Raw genomic sequence first — 22,437 nt, forward strand, 5'->3', positions numbered from 1 at the left:
GTTTACAAGATGATACTTTGAATATTCCATCTTTTTGGAACATGAAATCAATTAAAATCCCACTTTTACAAAAAAAAAAGTAAGCTGGTTGCATGATGTGAGTTTGGGACAATATATAGTAACTGGTGGTGGAGGTATGTACAGAAAAAGAAGGTAGCCTGTTTCACACTTAATCCTTTTGTTTTGTTGACATTGACTTCACTTTCTAAATGTTTGGGGTCACAGTACAGACCCTACTGCTGAATGAGTAAAAATAATAAAAACTGCAACAAATTTCCCCCTTTTATTCATACTTTATTAAAACCAATATGTAGAAACGTATTGAATGTTTGCCACAAACTTGCACATTTTCTGACAGTGAGAAAATACAGAATACAGAAATGGCCATAAAGCATTGTTATTACACCAAATAAGGTGATATTTCTTGTTTTATATATGCATGAACAAAGTCGTTTTGTTTGGCAAAAAGTCATTCACAGACAGAAATGTACATGATGTCTAAATGTTCACATTACTTATATTTGGGTTTAATTACACCCCATAGAGGTCTAAAAGGAGTGAGAGGACTAAGTCATTGACTTCTTATTAACAAACTGTTATAAAGCTTCAATAACTGAAAGGTAGTGCTGTGTAAAAACTACTACCAACACCAATCACAGAAAATCAACTGTAATTATCAATGTTTTACAGCTGGGGACCCCTAACAGAAGTAATGCATAATTTTCTGCTGCGGACTTCTGAAATATGTCATCAGTTTAAAATCATGTTTATATGCATTTCTCATTTCTCAATTATGCAAAATCATTAAATGTCAAGCTGATAACACAACAGTAAGTACAGTATGTGTGTGAGCTGTTAGAATAGACTCCAGGACAACCAATAGAATGATGGCATGTTTACTTAAAGATATGAAAATACAAAATCTTTAGAGCTCAAACAAACCAATTTTAGAATTGATATAAGAGAATTGATTAGCAGAATTTTTAGTTTAAGCTGCATGGACACGCTGAGAAGGAGGGCTGTCATCAGTCAGTCCAGGATCACAGTCAGCGTCCCTGAAGGTGTAAAAAGTCAGCCCAGAATCAGTTCCCTTACTGTATCTACAATTGCACGTACTGTGGGGAATATGCTGCCTGCTAAATGTTCACTAACCTCTCACTGGTTTATCCAGAGCTTTGCATGCTTCTTAGGGGTTCAGTCACACCAGAGTCACTGAAACAAGTTCATATTAAAAAGCAGAAAGTGTTTCTTTTCTGTAACATCACAGTTTAAAATATGAATAAAGGAATTTTATGAATAAGACATAATTTCACTTACTTTGCTGGCTGTTGATTGCGGTCTCTGTTTCTCTTTTTACAGCAGAAATATGCAGTGAGACCAAAGACTAATATTAGTGCTAAACCTGTGGAATCAAGAAGTTGACATTTAATATAATTGTATAAATATACAATAAATGCAGCCCATGATAAAATTTAGATCTCACCTGGCTGTCTTTAGTTTAGGCAGCATTTGAAAGACAAGTAATTCAGTCATGAGAGAAAGCAAGTAGACAGAGGATGGCAGAGTAAAAGCAAGTAGGATTAGTAGCAAAAAGACAGATTTTACAGAATTGAATAATAACACTTCATGGCAGACATGGGTAACAGTAACAGTAACTTAGCCAGAAGTGGAAAAAACATGACATAGACAGACAAAGTATCACATTTATTGGTGTTCAGTACTTACCAAAAACTCCCCAAAGTCCCCATTTTGCATGGTCCTCCCTGACATTTTGTTGATCCTTGGTGGAGATGGGAGGTGATGTAGGAGCTGGAGGAAAGAGGAAAAGCTCCAGTCAATAGTCAATCACATCAGCGGGCAGCAGGATGAAAAGTGTGTATCTGCATGAAAAGCTTACCATTGATAAAATCACAAATGTTGCTACGGTCTAGTTGAAAAAAACAAGAGAAGTGTTACATAGTGTCAATCAACATACTGTACGAGTTGGATAGAAACATTTCATTGAGAACACATATAACTCTAGGATTTCATTTGACATGAAGAGTGTTTTGTTTTGCTTTTTGTGACATGTGCACTGATTTCAAGTCAGTAAAAAGTGGCAGCAGAGTGTTTTCAAGAGTTCAAATGTGGATGGTCTGGTAACTTTTAGCAGAGGGCAGAGATTTAATTTCTCTTCAACAAGAAATGATTACAACAAACAGCGCCCTCAGCTGGAACCATCAGTCCCTGACAACAAAGAAACTTTAAAACTGTATAAAGCACCCTCTCATCAGTCGACTGCTATCTTTACTGTGAGAGATTATAAGCCTGAGCATGATATGCAGCACCGAATCTAGTTTGAAACAATTACATTTACATGCACACTAGCATCCTGCTTTTATCCTTTGATCATATTCAGGATGTAATGTTCCCATTGAACAGGAAAAACCTCGTTCCTCTCCCTGTATCAGCAAGTGTGTGTTTAATTCCTCAACATCCCTGCTGCTAGTATGAACCCTGTGTGGTTTCTGGTTGTCTTGGTAACAAAATAATAGAGTAAATAAACAATGTATACAGGTGTCAGACAACATGTGTCATCATTACAATGTTGTTCTTCCTTTTGTTTGTTTTACGGACAAACTTCACATGACAGACTGAACAAAAACCTGGATAAGAGGTTTACATGACAGTATCTCTACCTCCTTCACAGTACAAATGTAGAATATTCAGGTTTTTCAATATTGTGTTGAAGGGTTATTCAGGTTTCTGAAACTTAGATATTAAGTTTTTAATGTGCAAATACAATAAAAACTCCTAAAACACCATCAAAGCTGGGATACTGGTGTGCATGTAAACACACTTGATCTGTGCAATCTGTTGTTTTCTGAGCCAGGTGTGAATGATTTCAAGAAAATCACACTGAACAGTATTTTAAGGGCTTAGAAAGTAAATACCTGGACATTTTTTGGTCTTCATATATTCATTGGCCCCTTCAAACTGACAGACACTATCTGTATCCCTGGAAATGAATGCTCGACCGGCATGCTGGCAGACAGTATTGGGTGGTGGAAGGCCTGTGCAACTTCTGATGTCAGTGTTACTGAAGACTAGCTCATCATTGCAAAACACACGAGTTACATCAGTGGCACATCCTGGGGTCTCGCAGAAAAACAGCTGCACAGGACTGTGTCCACCTGTAACATCATACATCTATGAAGTAACTCACATAAACTGAAAGGAAACATCTTTTTTTTTTTTTGATGAAGAGAATGACATAAACAAGAGAGGACGTACCCTGACCTGCAGTCACTGGAAAGCACTGAGTGAGTGTAAGAGCACACAGCAGCAGAAAGAGGAAGATTTGCTCTGTCAAGACAAAATTACAAACTCAATCTAAGGCTGGTGGTTGAGATCGGACCCAGTTTAAAGTTGGTAAATTGTCAGAAACCTACCTTTCATGTGAGAGATCGGTACTGTGAAGCTTTTCTGGGCTGTCCTATTAGAGACACATTCAGTTTCCCATCAGAAACTTCGCATCACAGAATTTCTAATTATCCCCCACCATGACACCCTTCATGTTGAGCACAACCTTTACCGCACACCACTTCCCTTACTGGAATTTGGTGTTAGCCTCAACTGAAAAACAAAATTTTCATGTTGCCATTCAAACATTGGATAGCACCACTTAAAATGAACTATAACCAATGACTTACTCCATTTCCTGCTCTGAGATAACGTTTCCTCTCTCCAAGTGATGGTCCGCTCAGTACGAATATACACGTCCTAAACAATAACACAAAGCACAAATGTACGTTTAGTTGGATTGAGCAGTGCTACAGACAGCAACCCCATAAGACAGGAACAGGGGGGCGTGTTAAATTTTTTCATATGATGCTTTTTAGATATATACACAATGTTATTACATATATTGACATCATTTTTTTCCCCTAAATAATGTGATCTAATAAAATTTCTAAAGCATTTTATGGGTCCAAACACCACTTTTGCTAGTGTCCCACAACTGTGGTCTCAATGTTGAGATATGTAAAATGAGCTAATTCAATTACAATATGACATTATTTCAAACGAAAGTGCTTCCTATACATATTAATTTACACCATATTAATTTTTTTGTTTACTAATCATTTAACCTCTGTAGAGTTAACAGTTAACAGTTTGCTGTTATGGAATAAAGCACCTTACACCATGAGTGAAGGTGGGTGTACAATTAGTTACGTCCTCTAAAATACGGGCGCTTCACAGCTCTGAGCCTTCACATGAAAAAGTCATTTTCCTCTCCTAATTGAGGTGGAGTTCAAGATAATAGTGCTTCCCCTGGCTGCATCTCTTACGTCAAAAATTGCGGACTTGAAACAAGTACCCCACTTTGGTCAGTACGAAACTATCCCAACATCACAAAAAATACCCCTTTCTTGAACGGCAAGAAAATAAAAGCATGAGTATATTTGAAGCTTAAAACTTATTAATTGTTACATGTAGCAAAGATCGCCCTTACATGTCAATATGCCCACTATTATAACCTATTCCATTCACAATAATACTTCTGCATAACGTTAATAACAGTGTTAAAATTTAACACCATTATACAGAAGTACAATGTCAAACAAGGCTATCATGAGAGAAAGAGCAGCGATGATACACTGCAGAGTGTACTTTATACACCACATCTCTCAACATTAACGCTCATCGTTGGGTTGAGACATGAAAATATCACCTCTTGGCAAAAGTAAAATCAAACGTGCCTTACCCGTAGTTTTTCCTCACGTTTTTGTGCAAATAATCCAAAAATTAATTAAAATCCAGGAATTGACGGGATTACTTGTGAAACATCACCGTGTTGGGATATTCTCTACTCTTCTCTTGTATATTCGGTAAAGTACCGGTATGAACGTCCTGAGAGACAGCTGTGGTATTATGATTATAACAGAAATCATATAAAAATGCAGTCAGCTTTTGTTTGTTTTCACAAATATCAGGTAGACCCTCCGATAACTATATCATTTCGATCATTTCAGAAAAATGCATGTTTCATGTTTTAAAAAGTAAATTAAAGCGTACTTACAGTGTGAGAACTGCAGAATATCTGGAGACGTGATGTTGTAAATATCTGCCGAGTTTCACGATGAAGTTGATGAACTATAAGAAGCACAGAATTCCGCCCTCTTTTGAACGATATATTTCATTACCCCTCCTCTTCTAGCAGGAGGGGAGATCTTGCCAGTTATGTTCATGTAGTGACGCCCAATAGTATCAAGGCTTTTCTAATACTTCCTAGCCCTATAGGGTTGGACATAGTTAATTCCCAGGTAGGGATTGGTTCATCGTCTTCATCGTCATCATCATCATCATCATCATCCCCGGAAATGTCACTCCGCAACTTTGCAGTCCTGTTACTCACAAGCAGTTGGCTCCAGTGAAAAGGTAGATCCGGAGGGTAGTAAGAGACCGTGCACACAACGTCACTCATGGTGTAAGATGCTTTATTCCATAACAGCAAACTGTTAACTACTAGAAACATCGTAGAGTTAGTGTGGAGAACAGTAACATTAATCACTGTGTACCAGATAACATCTGTGGTGATTTAGAACACAATTTACCTAAATTTATGTCCGTAAATACAATGTCTCACATGCTGGGAACTCCGCCCACCTACCCCCAACAACTACAGTATTAAATCAAATAAAACAACTGGTAAATGTGTCTGAAAAGAAAATTAGTGGTTAAAGAAACAAGAAAAAGAAAAAGTTAAGGTCAAAGAGAAACAGTTTACACCTGGCATTGACATGCGTCTTGAGTGACTGCTTGTGATCAGATCTCACTTCTGCGCTCTATATGTAAATAAACACGTGCATAATTTCTGTTTGCAAAGACCAAATGAGTTGTTTTTAACCGGCGGAAGGACCGGGGGTCCAAAGCTGTGTTCCACTTGTTCAATAACAAGATGAACAAATATCCCGTCTATTGATCTGCTCTAGCGCTGCGTCTGAACATATATATATCATCCAGCCTGCAGAGAATGTTGCCTTTGGCTGTGTGATGTTTATTAGGTGACAACAGCACACACACACACACACACACACACACACACACACACCACAGAGCAAATCATAGTCCCCCCTACACCAAGAAAAAAAAAACTTCACACATGAAGAAATAATCATCCTGCTCTCAAAATATGAACAAAACAAAGAATGTGAAAGAAGTGAGGAAGAAGTGGAGCGACCTTAAAATGCAGGCAGTTGAGGATTTCTACGACATGTCCCAACAGGAGGTGGACCAAAGCCAGATATGGGGCCATACTCTTCACTGGTTTTGGACACTGTTGGAGAGGACTCCCCCTCAGTAATTGGGATTTCATTTGGGATTGAAAGCGGCACAGCAGAAGAAGCTCCAGCGCCTGTTTCAGAAGCATCTCTCCCACCAGCAGCAACAGCAGCACCACCCCTCCCACCAACAGCAGCACCACCCCTCCTTCATGCTCCTGAACAACCCCTGCCCCCACCTGCAGAAGCATGTCTACCACCATCCCACCAACCTCCAGAGCCCACCTTTACTGGACTGGATGCAGACAGCCTACACAGTCCCCTGAGGATCGGTCCTGCAGCCACCCACCACCTGTTTTCATACAGATGCAAACTTCCTCCCATGTTATTATAGGGCTGTTATATTTACATTGCAAGACACGCTCTGCATAGCATTCAAGCACTAGGATTGGCCAGGCGTCCATGCTATGTACTATTTGCATGTTCAACACTGTATTATGTACAGCTTTGAGGTAGTTCATTGAGTATTTCCATTTTATTTGACAGTGAAACTCGCTTTTGTTTTTACATCACAACATTTATTTGACAGCATATTGACTTAGTCAGATTAGGATTTTACTTACAAACACAAATGATTAGTCAATAACATATGATAGATTAATCTACCCAACAGTATGTAAAGTTATTATTATTATTTTATTTTGACACAGAGAATATTTTGTGGGTAATTATTTGCCAATGTGCCACTTTCTATCCAAAGTGTCACAAGGAAAAAATTTTATTATTATAAGTCAGACATTAGCATTTTTTGAAATGAATACAACAAATATAACATAAAAGATAAACTGATCACAAGATCGCTTCCATATTTCAAAAGCAGTTAAGTTGGACTTCCAGCCTTGTTCAGGATAATAAATTTGTGATATACCAGAGAGACTTTGTAGATTAGTGTCCAGAAATGATTCACAGCCAAGGAATGTCATCATACAGATCACAATGTTGGGACGAGGTGTGGTAATTCTCAGCCAGAGCACCATGAGAAACTGAAGCAAAAGAGTTGTCAGTTCAAAGAGTATCCAGCTATACCTAAAGGAGTAGTTTGACTTTTTTTTTTTGGAACTATTCTTATTTGCTTTCTTGCCCAGAGTCAGATAAGAAGAGCCATACCACTCTCATAAAGATGTGAAGCTACAATCAGTAGCAGATTAGCCTAGCTTAGCATAAAGACTGGAAACAGAGAGAAACAGCTAGCCAAAGGTTTACATAAATGAGTTTTTGCTGGTTGCATGGCAACCTCATGGTGACAACAAGACTCCAGGATGTCACTGCTCCCAAAATGTTTCTTGAAGTACATTTTGCTGATAAAACTTTGCACTTTTACTTAAGTATAAGTTTACGTACAGAACTTCTACTTGTAATTGAGTAATTATATATTGTAGTATTACTACTTTTGCTTAAAGATCCCCTCCAGACAATATGTACAGATACTCTGCTTGGGACAATAATGGGCGTCTGATATGGTTATTCCACAAAAAAGTATAATTACCACTTTAAATGTAAAAAAAAACAAACCATCCACTTCCCTCTCCCTCATTAAAAATCCAGAATATATGAATATGCATGTATATTTCATTTTGGAAGTTTAACTGTTGGACACAAGATGTCTCCTACTTCACTGAAAAGTCCATTCCTGTCCTTCCACATCACACTTGTAAGTGAATATTAGACCAGGATTGGCTCCCAAACTAACTGTGATGTCACAAATCATAATCATAGGCCCACCCCTAAAAATCAGGTTTTCATGAGCCAAGAGAAAATTTCCACTTTCAGCAGACAAATGTGAAAACAGCCTTCAAGTGTCAAACTCTGGATATATGTACACCGATCTGCACAGTGAAGCTCAAACATCTAACTGTAAGACCAAGAAGAAAAATATATTTCTGAGTGGAGGCGGACTGCTCCCACCGCTTCAACTACAACATTTACTTGTGCCAGCTTGCACTTGTAGCTTATCATTAGATTAACAGTTGCCTGTTTGAGGGCAATGATTTGAAGAACTTCAGAGCTTCTGCATTTACATTGTTCGTGTCTACATGCTGCCATCTAGTGGCGGCAGGGGAGAGTGGTTTGTGTAGATGTAAACAACATACATCTACAAGTATATAAAATGACTCAAACATTTGTGATTTGGAAATGTAAGATGATGTATTGTATACAAATGTCCTAACCCAGAAATTTAAATTAGGAGATACTTAAACAAAGCTTTGAGACTGCAACTTACAATGCTCTTATCAAAGGGTTATTCAGGAAAAACAGTGGAATTACAATGTTACAAAGTTTTGGTAAAGTGAAATAGTCTCTCATTTTACTCTCACAGATGAATTCATCATCTTGTGCTAGTTCTCAAATGACAAGCCTGTAAATTACTGTAAGTACTTTTGCTTCTGTAAAATGATAAAAGAGATTTGACAGTTGTATATCTGAGCTCAAAAAACGAGTAGGCTCAATAAAATTGTAAAGTGGTGAATGAAAGACTTGTAGATGTTATGAGAGAGGAAAGTAGACATACACGTGTCAAACCAACAACTTAACCACAGCATTGTATTCAAAAGTAAAATGACAAGAGAGGAGATATTAGGTGGGGAAGCTTTGACTGAGACTGTTAAACATTAAATACAAGGAAGGTGTCAAGAACGAGGAAACAGTGAAAGAACTCCAAGAGAAGAAACTCGGAAAGCACCAACAAAAAGAAGATTACAAAGTTGACCATTGAGCAAAAATATTATGAATGTTAAAAAATGAAAGGATGAAAAGATGAAACTTAAATATGACCCAGGATTAGGTTGTGACAACTATTCCTAAATTCATTACTTACTTACTTACTCCTTCAACTACTAGTTTTAAACTAGTGATGTCAGACTGCATCAGTAAAACGTAGCTATAATGTCTTAGCTAGTAAAGAGTTTAGTATGCTAATATGTAAATCTAATGCTAGGAAACATCAGTAGCCATCCAATCAAAAGCAATGAATTATAAACTATAACTATAAAATCGCATCATGAGCTGTAACATCACTTCCAAAAATAACAGTTTTAGGGGAGCAAAACAGTATATTAATTACAAATCCCCAGAATGAGAGGGACATATGCTAACGGTGTGCTAACCTAACAACAGATGTTACTTGGCATTTGTAATTGGAGATATACTGTGTCCTTTTTGTATAAAGTAGTTTAAAAAGTAATTTAAAAACTTCCCAGTTAATATAACCTAATTACTAAACAGCATTTCAATCAAGTGTCAGCTATGTCAACCGTAAACTTCTTTTATGCTTCATTGTAAGCTAATGTTAGTTTTGTTAGTTATCTATGTGACAGTTACATCTGGCAGTTATTGGATGTAAGTATTCAGTACCTCTAACGTTACACATGAGCTAGTTTGTGTCTTGCAACCTATTTTAATTTAGTGATGTGTAAATCCCCATTTAGTAAACAAATTATAACTTAGGCTAAGTTTGAACTTACTGGTGCAAAATACTACAACTACTGCAATGGTCTTTTATTGTAAAGCATGTTGTGATATCTACTCTAGAAATGTGCGACAACTTTTACCTCAAGGAAAATTTGGGAAATACACTTATTCAATTTCTTGCTGAGAGTGAGATAACAAGATTGTCTGTACTGTAAATATGAAGCTACAGCCAGCAGCCTTTTAGCTTAGCTTAGTATAACAACTGAAAGCAGGGGGAAACAGCTAGCCTGGCGCTGATGGAAGGTAAATCCGCCTAACAGCACCTATAAAGCTGACTAACATTATTATATCTTGATGCGTCATCTGTCCAATAAAGCAAAATGTAAAAAGTTAATCCACAAATATGGTAGCATTGTTCTCATTTAACTCTAAAAAAGTGTTCCCAAAGTGTTGTTCCTTAAAAGGTCTCTGTTAGCATGAGATTAGAGTAAAAGAAACCCAAAAACTTTGAGAAGGGAATCACACTTGTGCAGAGGAGTTAAAAAGTGTCTCATTCTTATGGTGCAACTCAACTAAAAACCACTAGATGTCAGCCCTTCTCTTTATGTCTTCACTACGTTTTAATTGAATGACTGACGAGCACATGCTCCACTTCTCGCCCCCCTCTTTCTCTCTCTATGTGACTCTCTACCACCCCCCTCCAAGTGTTGGGGGGTGGAGTGGGGGGGTGGGGGTACAACTCTCTCCGGTCTCTAACTGTAGGCTCTGCCTGGCCGAGGGGCTTCAGCACTGCGCTTCTGTGAAGGTAGGTGTGAGGCTGCTTCCTTCTTTCTCTGTCGCTGTGTGTGTGTTTTGGGGGGATCTCGCCAGCACGCCGGGGTTGAACAACACTTTAATCTTTCCCTCTGGCTTGCCTGTTTGGGGGGCTTCATTTTTTCAAGCCAGAGTTTCTTGTGAGATTCTGGGTTTGTGGAATAGGACAAAGTTGCAGCATGAATGTGGGACATATGAGTTAATTGCTGTCCAAAACTCAAGTCCTTTTGTGCAGAAGTTTGGTGACTTGATAGTGAACTTTTCAGGCTGAAATGATCAATTTATGTCACTTTATGGAAGGCTCTTTTTTCCCCAGCTGCAGCTTCTGCAAAGGGCCAGCCAAAAGAACCAAATACTGTCACTCAAATGAAGCTATCAGTATGGTATGTGGAGGGGTTAAGCTTTCAAATAGCTGTCCATCGTTGTGCAGTTAATTCGTCACAGAGGATTTGGAGATGTTGTCTCAGTGGGCTGTAGAGTTTAGAGACCGGGAGGGTTAAGTTTGCCCTCTGCCTGTACATCCCCTCCAGCTAAGACCCATTAGTGCCTGACATTTGTATATCTGAATTGATCAAATTGTCTTTTTGTGGTACAAAAATAAGGTGGGTGGCCTTGTGACAATGTGACAAATATGTCTCTGTGTCTTAAAAAACATTTCCACTCATTGCTTCTTTTGAATATTTGCATCAGGGGCTTGCAGGAGGTGTAAACTGGCGCTGTCTTTTGTTAAAATATTATGAAATTAGTGTGAAATTAGTGAAACTAGTGCCACACAGGAAGTGATGCGTTTGTTTATAATGACCACAACAATCTTTTCATCATGTTTGTTGATCGTCTAACGTCATGAAAACTGTAAAACTGAGTTCTGACCTTCTTTCCAGAATTTATATCTTTAACTTCTCAACATTGATCTTTGTTGTTTTATTGTAATGTGTAATTGAAACTGAGATTTACTGTTGCTGTTTTTAATCTTGTCTGTTACAGTGAGCTCTTATTTACTGTCTGTTATTGATTATCAGTCTTTCACATGTATGTTTGAGAGAAAACCTTTGAACTGGAAACACTGGTATTAAGGATAAAGACCAGCAGAGGGAGCTCTTCACTGGAAGTCAGCTCATCTTGTTTAGAGATCCTCACCTGGCTGCAGGTTACAGCTGTGTGCTCATTTACACCTTTAGGCTCATTGAAACATAACAGATGTATCACAGAGATCTGCTACTGTTATGTGTTTTATCTGTGATATTTGCTTAGAACCTTTTTTGAAGATTTTTTTATTTGCTGACTGAGATTTTTTTTGAAATAATTTATTTTTGCTCACCTTATATTCTTTCTCTCTCTATATATATATATTTTACAATGTATCATATTTTTTTATAACATCTATTTGTGTGTTTCTGTTTTGTGTGAAGATCATAAAACTAAATGTTGTGGCCCTTTCTTGCCAATAAAGATTCAGACAGTCTGGTTCAGAGCAGTGCCTCACATGAACTCTTACTACAGATTCTGTGTTGTAATTAAGTATATGAAATATATACAATAGAACATGTACAAATACATAACAGTAAAGCATACTTAGAGTAACAACATGCAAAAAATTATATGTGATTAGTTGTAACTTGGTTAAAACATACAGAGGTGCTAGTAGAGAACACAAGTTTGTAGAGTGTTTGGTTCATTTCAGACTTGTTTGAGGTTTGAACATCACAACTCATTGTTCACTGTGTTGGATTACCTATCAGGATGGACACACACAAGAGTCAAACTTTCTCTCATAAAAATAGGGATTTATTTACAATATGTACACATTATAAACTGTACATGAGGAACGGCAATGCATTGTTAAATTAGATTTTGGAAACCTTACACCCTAAATAGATGAGAAATATTATTTGACAAGAGCTTGGAACTCCTAATTAGCACAATAAGTCCTCATTAAGGATGACTGTCAGATGGTTGTGTGATGTGACCTTTGCATTTGACCCATCCTCTACACTAGGAGCAGTGGTCAGCCGCAGTGCCGCACTCAGGAACCAACTCCAGTTGTTTTGCCAGCACCAGTGGTCAGGTGAACTGACAGGAGCACACCTGGTAGCACCTGAGCCACGCAGCTCAGGCGTAACTGCAGCTGTGCATCATCTAGAGATTTGGTGTGTTGCCTATTTTTTCCCGTGTGAGGCTTTTCTCATCAAAAATAGACAGTGAAGATGATCTGTTGACAGTCATATTTACATCATACCATCAACATTACACCTCTTAACATGAACTTAATGTTTATCATGAATAGTCCAACTAGACACCCTGGTGTCCATCATACACAACTTAAATAATTACCTTTATGTTCATCCTCTTTATACATACATAATCAATGTGTAAGTGTCCAGCATGTCCCAACACTCACAGAAATCATAAAATCAAGGCAGGATGTGTTTTAACCATTATTAGTTTTTACAGTTTGTAATTTAACTGCATGAAGCATCAATGTTGTTGCTATGGTTACCTGCCGGCCAATGGGAAACTAGTATGTTCTGTTTCATTGGTATAAAATTGAATCAAACTGTTTCCTCTGATCCATCTGTTAAACTGTGAGTTTTCTGAAATCCACCACTGGACCGAGTATAAATCTTGTTTAACAGGCAGAGAGTGAATGACTAAACAGCCAGTACAGATATAGCTGCTGCTGTCAGTCCCAGTACACAGTAGAGGCCGATCCTTTCCCGACTCGCTGTGTTTGGTGTCTCAGGTTCAGGCCAATCCCTCACTGCTGTAAAGACACCAAACACATCTGTGTCATTCATGTGAAGAAACAACATTTCACTAAAGAAAACTAAATAACCACAACACATTAAGTTGGAACATATTTCATAGTTCTGCTGAGTTTTACTGAATCATCTTACCAGTGACGTTGAGTCGGCATTTTCCTCTGTTCCGACCATAATCTGTTCTCACTCCACACACGTACAGACCCGAGTCATCAGTCCTGATTCTGGACACATGAAGTCTGATTCGTCCTTCTCTGAGGGCGTCTTTGTCACACTGAACTCGTCCTGCAAACTGTCCATCCTGAAACTCTGAGACCTCAACACCCTTATATAGATAATACAGGACCAAGGGTTTAACATCAGTTAACAGTTCACAATTAATTATAGATACGGTGGAGGAACTGTCAGTTTTGGTTGTAAACATCCATTCCAGTGTGATGTTGTGGTTCTCCTCTGCCTGGTAGGAGGTCTCTGTCACGTTCAATAAAAATGTTCCTGTTGAGGAGACAGAGAGGGAAAGTGAGGACCAGACAAACTAAGAACTTTAACATTTGAGCCCTTAAACTCCACCTATATATATTTAGAAATACAGCTAAGTGTTTAAAGATACAAGAGTATAAAAAGGTAATGCATGATGCCAATAATTAATACAATCTAATCAATAACTGAAGATAGAGGATCTTCCCAACTGTCATCTACCAGCTTTAATAGTTCTAATGTTTTCACTGACATATTTTAAAATGGAAGTCATAAAATATGTTTGTGAGGCTGAAGGTTTATTCTGTTGTTCATCTTTATGTCAAACTGAAGGTTTAAACTAACCACAGACACAGGAGGTCAGGCTGATGAGCAGAAGGATCCTGCAGATCATCTTCTCCCTGTGAGAGGAGACAGAGGAGAGGAGTCATCAACACATGAGGTCAAAGTTCAGTCATCACACTTGTGAAAAGATAAGTCAGGTTTCATTCATGCATCACAACATGTGCTCATGTCCATGATCCAGTAGTAACGTGTTGCACTTGAAAAGGCGTCAAGGTTAAAATACAGAATATTTTAAATATTTAGACATCTATTTGTATCTCAGCTCAACAGCATTCAGTGACTTTATTTCAGCTACTTCAACAAATGTAATACATTTAAACATTGTCACTGAAATGCTGTTAAAACACGTTAAGATTATGCTCCCTATTTAAAAATCTCACTTTCAAACTACATTCTTCATCACAATCCTGCTCACTCAGCATATTAACATATAATCTCCAATATTATAGGAATTATATTCCATCAGTGTGACCAATCACATCATGAGTGATAGAGATAATTATTCATTGATCCCACATGTCTAAAGCTTCATACCGATTGTTTAAATTGAAACTGAGATTACACATTATGTGCAATAAAGATTTCAGTGCAGGAGCTGCTCTAACAAACTGACAGCTGTCTTGTGCACAGAGTCACAGAGTTAAAACGGAAGGACAAGCAGAGGTTTTATTCTGAGCTGAGGGTGAATTCACGCTGTGTAATATTTGAATGTGAAGGCAAAAACCGCTGTTCAAACTGACTGATGCGCATAAAAGCGGTAACTTTAGAAAGTCTTTGAGTAACTCAACTAATATCCAACCAGATAGTAAACCTCCGCTAATGAATGTGCTTCGATATGCGCTAAAATACGGACTGAATGAATGAAGAGATGAAACAGCGTGTTTGGTTCTGTAAGAGAGAGGAGACAGAGAGACACTCCGGGTTTGTGGAAGAAAACCTGCCAGCGAGCAGGTTAGCTTCACAGAGTCAGTTACTGCGGTAACTGACCCAAAGTGTAAGTTAGCTCTCTTCTGAAACTGAAAATCAAGACTTTCCCTCATCTCAGGGTAAACAAACTCAAGAGTTTTCACTAAACCCGCTTTCTGAAACAGGCTCCTGATCAATAGACGGGATATTTGTTCATCCTGTTATTGAACAAGTGGAACACAGCTTTGGACCCCCGGTCCTCCTGCTGGTTAAAAACAACAACACATTTGGTCTTTGCAAACAGAAATTATGTACGTGTTTATTTACATATAGAGCGGAGAAGTGAGATCTGATCACAAGCAGTCACTCAAGACGCATGTCAATGCCAGGTGTAAACTGTTTCTCTTTCTTTCAACATCACTACATCCTGCAATTCTTCCTCACTTCTGTCTCCTCTCTCCTGATTCCTTCACTCACTCTGGAAATGTAAAAAGTCTTCCATGTAAAAATCGGAGTGAGGATGAAGCAGAACTTTAACACGTATGGTGATAATTACAGTAATTGTGGACAAACAACACACAGTGGGAATGCATAAGCAGTCAAGCTATCCAAACTATCAAACTGCATTAACATTACTGTCATGTAAAGGAACAGCACTAGATAAATGGGACGCTTAAAACAACACTAATGTCATTTTAAAAAACTTTAGCTTTACTGAAGAGTTTTCGCTGCTACTTCGTTGTGTTTTGTCAAACACATTATAATTTGATGCTGCATATTGTCTCTGCATGTGCCAGTGTATAAAGGTGGAGGACCATATTAATGTGTAAAATGTCTCTTGTTGGTCTCCTCTTTCTGCTGTTTTGTTTGGTAAACTGTAGTTTTATTTCTTTGCCAGTTTATTGTCTCTTCCCTGTTATAACTGTAGTTAAACACACTAAGTGTGAGTGGTTCATGTGTTTACTGTGTGAGTGTGTTTAGGTTGTTGTGACTGCATGGTGAGTATACAGCAACACCTCTAAGCTCTCCTCAGTGTAGCCTGACATCCCATTTACCAGCCTCAGCCCATCAGGGTGGACATTTATTGAACACCTGAACAGTATTTCTCACTAAATATAAAGTAAATCCTACTTAAGTCTTAACGTGTCTCATATTTGTATCTGTCTCTTACACTTAAATGAGTATTTACGCATAACATAAACGAACTTTGTTGTAGTTTAATACCGTTGTAGAAATGCACATAGTTAACAAACACGGCTCACATGAGAGAAAGAGCAACGATGATTCACTGCAGAGTGTACTTTATACACCAAATCTCTCAATATTAACGCTCATCGTTGGGTTGAGACATGAAAATATCATCCATTGGAAAAAGTTAAATTAAATGTGCCTTAGCCTACCCGAGAGTTTTTCCTCACGTTTCTGTGCAAATAATCCAAAATGTAGTTAAAATCCAGGAATTGACGGGATTACTCCATGAAACATCACCGTGTTGGGATATTCTCTACTCTACTCTTGTATATTCGGTAAAGTACCGGTATGAACCTCCTGAAAGACAGCTGTGGCATTATGAAAATAACAGAAATCATATAAAATTGCAGTCAGCTTTTGTTTGTTTCACAATAATCAGATAGGCCCTACAATAATTATAATGCCAATCATTTCAATGAAAAGCATGTTTCATGTTTTAAAAAGTAAATTGAAAAGTACTTACAGTGTGACAACAGCAGAGTAAAGTGCAGATAATCTTGAGACATATAGAAGCAAATTGTTGTAGAAACTCCCGAAAAATATTGAAATGCAGGAGACACAGAGAGTTCTCTATCATGTCTACTTCAATTTTTGTTCTTGAGCAGCTGTGAAGGTCTTCAGTCACACAGTTTACTGCTGACCACCAAAGCATGGCACACAATTTTATATACTTCTCCATGATATGCTGTTCTGAAAGTAAGAAGTGACTTCGCTATATTCTATAATGTGTTCTCTGCTTAAATAGAAACAGGAACTGTAATCTGCTGATCAGTGTGTTCTTCCGGAGGGAGTTACTAACCGCACAGCCACCTTCACTCATGGTGTAAGATGCTTTATTCCATAACAGCAAACTGTTAACTACTAGAAACATCGTAGAGTTAGTGTGGAGAACAGTAACACTAATCACTGTGTACCAGATAACATCTGTGGTGATTTAGAACACAATTTACCTAAACTTATGTCCGTAAACACAATGTCTCACATGCTGGGAACTCCGTCCACCTACCCCCAACAACTACAGTATTAAATCACATAAAACAACTGGTAAATGTGTCTGAAAAGAAAATTAGTGGTTAAAGAAACAGACAATATAGAGATAAGAGGTGACTGTAAAGTAAGTACGTGAACCCGGTGTTTCTCTCTGTCTCCTCTCTCTCACAGAGTCAGACACGCTGTTTCATTTCCTCATTCATTCAGTCCGTATTTTAGCGCATATCGAAGCACATTCATTAGCGGTTTGGTTTCGGTTTGTTCTCTGCTGCAGAAAGTTACTAACCATCCACCTGCCCCTCCTCTTCCTAATAGGAAAGATCGGCTCATATAGATCACATGTGAACTACGTCACTTTAGAAATGTTGAGATGATACGTATTTTGGAGATTTCGATATAATACGTTTTGCAGAAATGTTGATGTGATAAATTTTATTGAAATGTTAATATGCTACGTATTTCACGTGTTGAAACATAGATATTCAACGTTTCTGTGATTTGCAGAAACGTACAGTGCCAATGTTTTATTCTGGCGACCAGGCTGGACAAACAAGACTAAACCCTGATGGGCTGAGGCTGGTAAATGGGATGTCAGGCTACACTGAGGAGAGCTTAGAGGTGTTGCTGTATACTCACCATGCAGTCACAACAACCTAAACACACTCACACAGTAAACACATGAACCACTCATGTGTCTTAGTGTGTTTAACTACAACTATAACAGGGAAGAGACAATAAACTGGCAAAGAAATAAAACTACAGTTTACCAAACAAAGTAAGGATAGCAGTTGGTTCAAAAATGTGGAACAGTGTTAAATATGGCTGACACTTAGAACAAACCTAAAATTAGACAAAACAGCAGCAAGAGGAGACCAACAAGAGACATTTTACACATTAATATGGTCCTCCACCTTTATACACTGGCACATGCAGAGACAATATGCAGCATCAAATTATAATGTGTTTGACAAAACACAACGAAGTAGCAGCGAAAACTCTTCAGTAAAGCTAAAGTTTTTTAAATTGACATTAGTGTTGTTTTAAGCGTCCCATTTATCTAGTGCTGTTCCTTTACATGACAGTAATGTTAATGCAGTTTGATAGTTTGGATAGCTTGACTGCTTATGCATTCCCACTGTGTGTTGTTTGTCCACAATTACTGTAATTATCACCATACGTGTTAAAGTTCTGCTTCATCCTCACTCCGATTTTTACATGGAAGACTTTTTACATTTCCAGAGTGAGTGAAGGAATCAGGAGAGAGGAGACAGAAGTAAGGAAGAATTGCAGGATGTAGTGGTGTTGAAAGAAAGAGAAACAGTTTACACCTGAATCATCTTGCAGTCTTGTAGCACAGTTACATTACTGCACACAGACACAGAGAAAGGCTTTTAAAAACATGTTACTTGAACTGAATTCATAGAAGAACAAACTGTAGACTGACTGAGATCTGACTAAAAGTCCTTTGGTCAGTCATGTATAATAAGGAAGATGAACATGAGCACATGTTGTGATGCATGAATGAAGCCTGACTTATCTTTTCACAAGTGTGATGACTGAACTTTGACCTCATGTGTTGATGACTCCTCTCCTCTGTCTCCTCTCACAGGGAGAAGATGATCTGCAGGATCCTTCTGCTCATCAGCCTGACCTCCTGTGTCTGTGGTTAGTTTAAACCTTCAGTTTTACATAAAGATGAACAGAATAAACCTTCAACCTCACAAACATATTTTATGACTTCCATTTTAAAATATGTCAGTGAAAACATTAGAACTATTAAAGCTGGTAGATGACAGTTGGGAAGATCCTCTATCTTCAGTTATTGATTAGATTGTATTAATTATTGGCATCATGCATTACCTTTTTATACTCTTGTATCTTTAAACACTCAGCTGTATTTCTAAATATATATAGGTGGAGTTTAAGGGCTCAAATGTTAAAGTTCTTAGTTTGTCTGGTCCTCACTTTCCCTCTCTGTCTCCTCAACAGGAACATTTGTATTGAACGTGACAGAGACCTCCTACCAGGCAGAGGAGAACGACAACATCACACTGGAATGGATGTTTACAACCAAAACTGACAGTTCCTCCACCGTACTTATAATTAATTGTGAACTGTTAACTGATGTTAAACTCTTGGTCCTGTATCATCTATATGAGGGTGTTGAGGTCTCAGAGTTTCAGGATGGACAGTTTGCAGGACGAGTTCAGTGTGACAAAGACGCCCTCAGAGAAGGACGAATCAGACTTCATGTGTCCAGAATCAGGACTGATGACTCGGGTCTGTACCTGTGTGAAGTGAGAACAGATTATGGTTGGAACAGAGGAAAAGGCCGACTCAATGTCACTGGTAAGATGATTCAGCAGAACTATGAAATATGTTCCAACTTAATGTGTTGTGGTTATTTAGTTTTCTTTAGTGAAATGTTGTTTCTTCACATGAATGACACAGATGTGTTCGGTGTATTTTTTACAGCAGCGAGGGATTGGCCTGAACCTGAGAGACCAAACACAGCGAGTCGGGAAAGGATCGGCCTCTACTGTGTACTGGGACTGACAGCAGCAGCTATATCTGTACTGGCTGTTTATTCATTCACTCTCTGCCTGTTAAACAAGATTTATACTCGGTCCAGTGGTGGATTTCAGAAAACTTACAGCTCAGCAGATGGATCAGAGGAAACAGTTTGATTCAATTTTATACCAAAGACACAGAACATACTAGTTTCCCATTGGCTGTCAGGCTTCGCGCACTTACAAACTGTAAAAACTAACTTCTCAACATTGATCTTTGTTGTTTTATTGTAATGTGCATTTATTTAAATATTATTTATGTCTTTTTTTTTTGTTACATTTTTTTTTTTTTTTTTTTTGGACATTTTTTGTTGTTACAATACGCCCGCAAGAGGGGCATGTAAACACATGAAGCAGGAGAAGTAAGAAAAACTTAGAAGTTGTTAAGTTCAAGAAGAGCAACATTGTTGCATTGTTGAAGATTTATGTTTCTGTTTCAAGAAAGATATTTTGTGAAAGACTATATTTTTGTTTCTCAAGATTTTATTTGGTCAAGTGGACTCATTCCCTCTCGGTTGTGTGCAGCCAGCGAGGTTTGTTTGTTCACATGTTGTGTTGCATCACGCAGATGAATTTGCAGTCTGTGTGTGATGAGAATGTTTCTTTATTCTGTACAAATGTTTATTTGAACAGTTCGACGGTGGCTCATAGCGATTTATGGTGGTGATGATGATGAGAAATAAAGCCATCTGTAACTGAAGAACCATTGTCACGTGTATTTCCTGGAGGAAGTGATAGTGTAATTGACACTGAGATTTACTGTTGCTGTTTTTAATCCTGCTTGTAAACCTTTGAACTGGAAACACTGGTATTAAGGATAAAGACCAGCAGAGGGTCATAAATTTGCTTACAATTTATGCTTCAGTGTGATCTGACTTATGATCTTGCGGATTATTTTTTTGAATATAAAATGTTACTTGTGTATTAATATGTATTGCAACATATTAAAATAAGAAATTCAGGTGTACAAATTGAGGAATCCACTGTTGTTTTAAGTTTTTTCCAACTTTAAGAAATTAAAGTAAATTCTCTTTATCAATACTGCAACACTTAACGTCAATCACCAAACAGCAACAAAAAGGTGAGTTAACATTATGATTAGATGTTAACTGACTTACAACCTTGGTCTACAGCTACAGCTAGTGAAAAATAACAACGGTGATATTGAGTGGTGAAACCGTCAACTACAGCATAGGGTAACGTAACGGTACACTGTTTGAGATGAAATTGTGATGTAACACACACATAATGATAGCCCACACTGGCAAAAACTGTTATAAATTAGTAGCTGTTAATTAGAAAGTTATCTAACCCTGTATATTTGCTCGCCAACACTATAACGTCAATCTTTCAAGTTCAGTGCTAGTGCTATAACATAGTGTAATAAATTACTATGTTGACATTACTTTGTGTACTGTTTCAGGGATTTGGCCATGTCTGATCGTACACCAAGAAAAAAAAAACTTCACACATGAAGAAATAATCATCCTGCTCTCAAAATATGAACAAAACAAAGAATGTGAAAGAAGTGAGGAAGAAGTGGAGCGACCTTAAAATGCAGGCAGTTGAGGATTTCTATGACATGTCCTAACAGGAGGTGGACCAAAGCCAGATATGGGGCCATACTCTTCACTGGTTTTGGACACTGTTGGAGAGGACTCCCCCTCAGTAATTGGGATTTCATTTGGGATTGAAAGCGGCACAGCAGAAGAAGCTCCAGCGCCTGTTTCAGAAGCATCTCTCCCACCAGCAGCAACAGCAGCACCACCCCTCCTTCATGCTCCTGAACAACCGCTGCCCCCACCTGCAGAAGCATGTCTACCACCATCCCACCAACCTCCAGAGCCCACCTTTACTGGACTGGATGCAGACAGTCAGCCTATACAGTCCCCTGAGGATCGGTCCTGCAGCCACCTACCACCTGTTTTCATACAGATGCAAACTTCCTCCCATGTTATTATAGGGCTGTTATATTTACATTGCAAGACATGCTCTGCATAGCATTCAAGCACTAGGATTGGCCAGGCGTCCATGCTATGTACTATTTGTATGTTCAATACTGTATTATGTACAGCTTTGAGGTAGTTCATTGAGTATTTCCATTTTATTTGACAGTGAAAATCGCTTTTTTCTTTACATCACAACATTTATTTGACAGCATATTGACTTAGTCAGATTAGGATTTTACTTACAAACACATAATAATAACATATGATAGATTAATCTACCCAACAGTATGTAAAGTTATTATTATTATTTTATTTTGACACAGAGAATATTTTGTGGGTAATTATTTGCCAATGTGCCACTTTCTATCCAAAGCGTCACAAGGAACATTATTTATTATTATAAGTCAGACATTAGCATTTTTTGAAATAAATACATAAAATTGACAAATAAAATCATAACATAACATAACTCGTATAAAAAATTGTGAGTTCATAAACCGATCGCAAGACCGCTTCCATATTTCAAAAGCAGTTAAGTTGGACTTCCAGCCTTGTTCAGGATAATGAATTTGTGATATACCAGAGAGACTTTGTAGATTAGTGTCCAGAAATGATTCACAGCCAAGGAATGTCATCATACAGATCA

General features: G+C 38.0%; 1 protein-coding gene and 1 long non-coding RNA gene across 5 annotated transcripts; one reads left to right on the forward strand and one right to left on the reverse strand.

The window, feature by feature from the left end:
* Positions 1-282: 282 nt before the first annotated feature.
* On the reverse strand, positions 283-16,908 carry LOC137190853 (uncharacterized). Of its 4 annotated transcripts, none has more exons than XM_067600544.1 (10): positions 16,746-16,908; positions 3,693-3,762; positions 3,432-3,475; positions 3,280-3,345; positions 2,934-3,173; positions 1,898-1,927; positions 1,726-1,809; positions 1,318-1,402; positions 1,153-1,212; positions 283-1,055 (listed from the first exon to the last, which is right to left on the reverse strand). In XM_067600544.1, the coding sequence occupies exons 2-9, from the start codon at positions 3,695-3,697 to the stop codon at positions 1,164-1,166; spliced, it is 603 nt and encodes a 200-aa protein (XP_067456645.1). In that variant the 5' UTR covers positions 3,698-3,762; positions 16,746-16,908; the 3' UTR covers positions 283-1,055; positions 1,153-1,163. The 4 variants fall into 4 exon arrangements, with proteins under 4 accessions (XP_067456645.1, XP_067456642.1, XP_067456644.1 ...); XM_067600541.1 differs by having other exon boundaries at positions 3,274-3,345; XM_067600543.1 differs by lacking the exon at positions 16,746-16,908 and adding an exon at positions 5,063-5,213 and having other exon boundaries at positions 3,274-3,345.
* Positions 16,909-18,797: 1,889 nt separating this feature from the next.
* Positions 18,798-20,728, forward strand: LOC137190556 (uncharacterized). The gene is made up of 3 exons (XR_010930236.1): positions 18,798-18,937; positions 19,262-19,621; positions 19,748-20,728. It is a non-coding gene; the product is annotated as an uncharacterized lncRNA (long non-coding RNA).
* Positions 20,729-22,437: the final 1,709 nt, after the last annotated feature.

The sequence above is a fragment of the Thunnus thynnus genome, chromosome 10 (genome assembly GCF_963924715.1).
Source record: "Thunnus thynnus chromosome 10, fThuThy2.1, whole genome shotgun sequence".
Classification (NCBI taxonomy): Eukaryota; Metazoa; Chordata; class Actinopteri; order Scombriformes; family Scombridae; genus Thunnus; species Thunnus thynnus.